We start from the raw sequence: 2,630 nt of genomic DNA, 5'->3' as shown, positions 1-2,630 counted from the left end.
CCGATTTAATATATACGCTGCCGTCTTAAGAGCATCAACCCACAGACATAAAGGAAGTTTAACATTAATTCTCATACAACACACCATCTCAATTAATGTCCTATTTGTTCTTTCTGCTACACCATTCCGATCTGGAGAACCAGGCATAAGTATTGGGCAACAATCCTATGCTCTTGAAAAAATGTAGCAAATGGACCAGGTGCTTGTTCCTTCTCAGTGTATCTACCATAGTATTCACCACCTTTATCAGATCTCACAATCTTAATGCGCTTACCGCATAGATTCTCTACTTCAGCCTTAAACAATTTAAAGGCATCAAAAGCTTCGTTCTTAGAACGAAGTAAAGATACATATAACGTGAGTAATCATCAATAAAGGTGATGAAATATTTTGGATCATTAGCGTTCATGTCCGGACAACAAATATCGATGTGTATGATTTCTAATAGGCTAGAACTCCTCTTTGCACCTTTCTTAGACATGTTAGTTTGCGTACCCTTAATGCAACTAACACAAGTATCAAAATCTATAAAGTCTAAAGTATCAAGTACTCCATCCTTTACTAATCTTTTTACCCTCTCAATGGAGATATGTCCTAATCTCCGGTGCCACAAAATAGAGAAATTCCCATTCATAATACAACTTTTTAAACCAACATTGACATGCATAGAATTATGAGTGATATTATTTTGCAATTCAAGACGATATAATTTATCAGACAAAATACCATAACCAATAAATTCTGAATTTCTGAGAATACTGAATCCAGAGTCTGAAAACATAGGTAAAACCCAAAGGTACAAGCCTTGATATAGAAATAAAATTTCTAGAGAAATTTGGAACATAAAATATCTTCTCCAAATGCAAAACAAAACCACTACTTAATATTAAGTTGCATGTCCAAATGGCCTCCATATGTGAACTAATCTGATTTCCTGAATAGATTGAAAGTTCACTGCCCACTGGTTTCCTTAGGTTTGTCATACCCTGTAAGGTATTCGAAACATGGATTATAGTTCCAGAATGAATCCACCATATATTATGATTAACATTAACCATATTAGATTCATAACAAACTAACGCATGAAAATTACCTTTCCTTTTTAGCCAGCCTTAAACTTAATGCAGTCCATCTTCACGCGTCCCTGCTTTTTACAGAAGAAACACGTAGACTCCTTCTTAATGGCTGGCTCAGCTGAAATCTTTCCCTTTCCCTTATATTTAGTGTGACCCTTTTGCCTCTTTGAAGAATAAACAATAGTAAGGTTCACCTTTTCACCTTCCTCTATCAACAATCTGCCCTCCTCTTGAACACACATGACCATAAGTTCATTAATTGACCATTTATCCTTATGTGTGTTGTAAAAGATCTTAAAAGGAGCATATTTTGGAGGAAGAGTGCACAAGGAAAGAGTCAGACTTGTAACTTCTAAAGTCTTAAGTTGAGCTGCAATATCCCTCATGCGCATGATATAATCACGCACACCTTTAGTCTCAGTGAGCCTCAAAATGAAAACTGCATTATTAAGGTACTAGCAGGAGCTTTATCAGAAGTTGCAAACTGCTCATCGATGGCCTTAATTAGATCTTTAACTTTAGTATGCTGATCGACATAACCACGAATACTATCACAAATTTTGGTCTTTATGAACATAATGGAGAGACGATTAGATTTCTCCCACTTTTCATAAAGATCAATTGCTTCTTTAGTGCTTTCTTTAGTTACTTTAGGTGGTTCGTCTTTCCGAATAGCATAATCAATATCTAACCATCCCAACTGCAGTAGCATTCTCTCTTTCCAGACCTTATAGTTATCACCATTCAATTCAGGAATGTCAAATCTAACATCAGTAGTACTCCCAGTTAAAATTATTGCAAAAATAAATAACATGCTTATTACAAAAATTGAGACTCAAAATTTATCATGTTTTACCAATGTAAATCATGATTTAATATGAAATCTAATGACATAAAACTTGCATGTGGGCTAAAGCTCTACTCAATTAGATACTTAAAAATTTAACTTTATGACAATGTTATCAAAACATATACATCTCTTAACTCCCATGGGTAGATTAAGAACCTAGATTCAATATATCGTCCTAATTAGTCATACAAATACATACAATAATATTTCTGTGGGTAAGTCTAATTATATTACATACGACTAGTCACAAATAATGTCTAGTTTCCATATGTGATTCCAAAATAAAATTTTAGTTAATTAGAGATGCTATGGCTATTCTCTAACTAAAAAATTTTCGAATCACTTGACATTAACCGTTAAAACTTTAAACTATATACTCTACTTTATGTATATAGAAAAAATCATATGACCAGAATACTTAATTGGTCTAATTCAATAGTCGTTGCCAGAACAGCCACAATATAATAGACACGAAACGAATGGAAACCGTCATCACAAGAAACAAAATTATGCATGACCATTAACAAAGTTAAGTTAAGCAACATATGCGAATATCATGCAATTACCGATTTATTCAATTTATTATGCAAGGTGGAATTGAGACATGGCAAATTAGCAATACTGAAGTATTCATGGAGGATGCAACTTGCGAAAATTTCAAAACAAATTTAAGTCATATGTACATGTATATGGAATAAAACGAA

The 2,630-nt window shown here is 33.5% G+C and overlaps 1 protein-coding gene across 1 annotated transcript; it reads right to left on the bottom strand.

The window, feature by feature from the left end:
• Positions 1-1,503: 1,503 nt before the first annotated feature.
• LOC141630443 (uncharacterized) lies at positions 1,504-1,890 on the bottom strand. The gene has a single exon (XM_074443264.1). The coding sequence runs from the start codon at positions 1,888-1,890 to the stop codon at positions 1,504-1,506; it is 387 nt and encodes a 128-aa protein (XP_074299365.1).
• Positions 1,891-2,630: the final 740 nt, after the last annotated feature.

The sequence above is a fragment of the Silene latifolia genome, chromosome Y, assembly GCF_048544455.1.
Source record: "Silene latifolia isolate original U9 population chromosome Y, ASM4854445v1, whole genome shotgun sequence".
In the NCBI taxonomy this organism is placed as follows: Eukaryota; Viridiplantae; Streptophyta; class Magnoliopsida; order Caryophyllales; family Caryophyllaceae; genus Silene; species Silene latifolia.
This window is presented reverse-complemented; position numbering and strand designations above follow the sequence as displayed.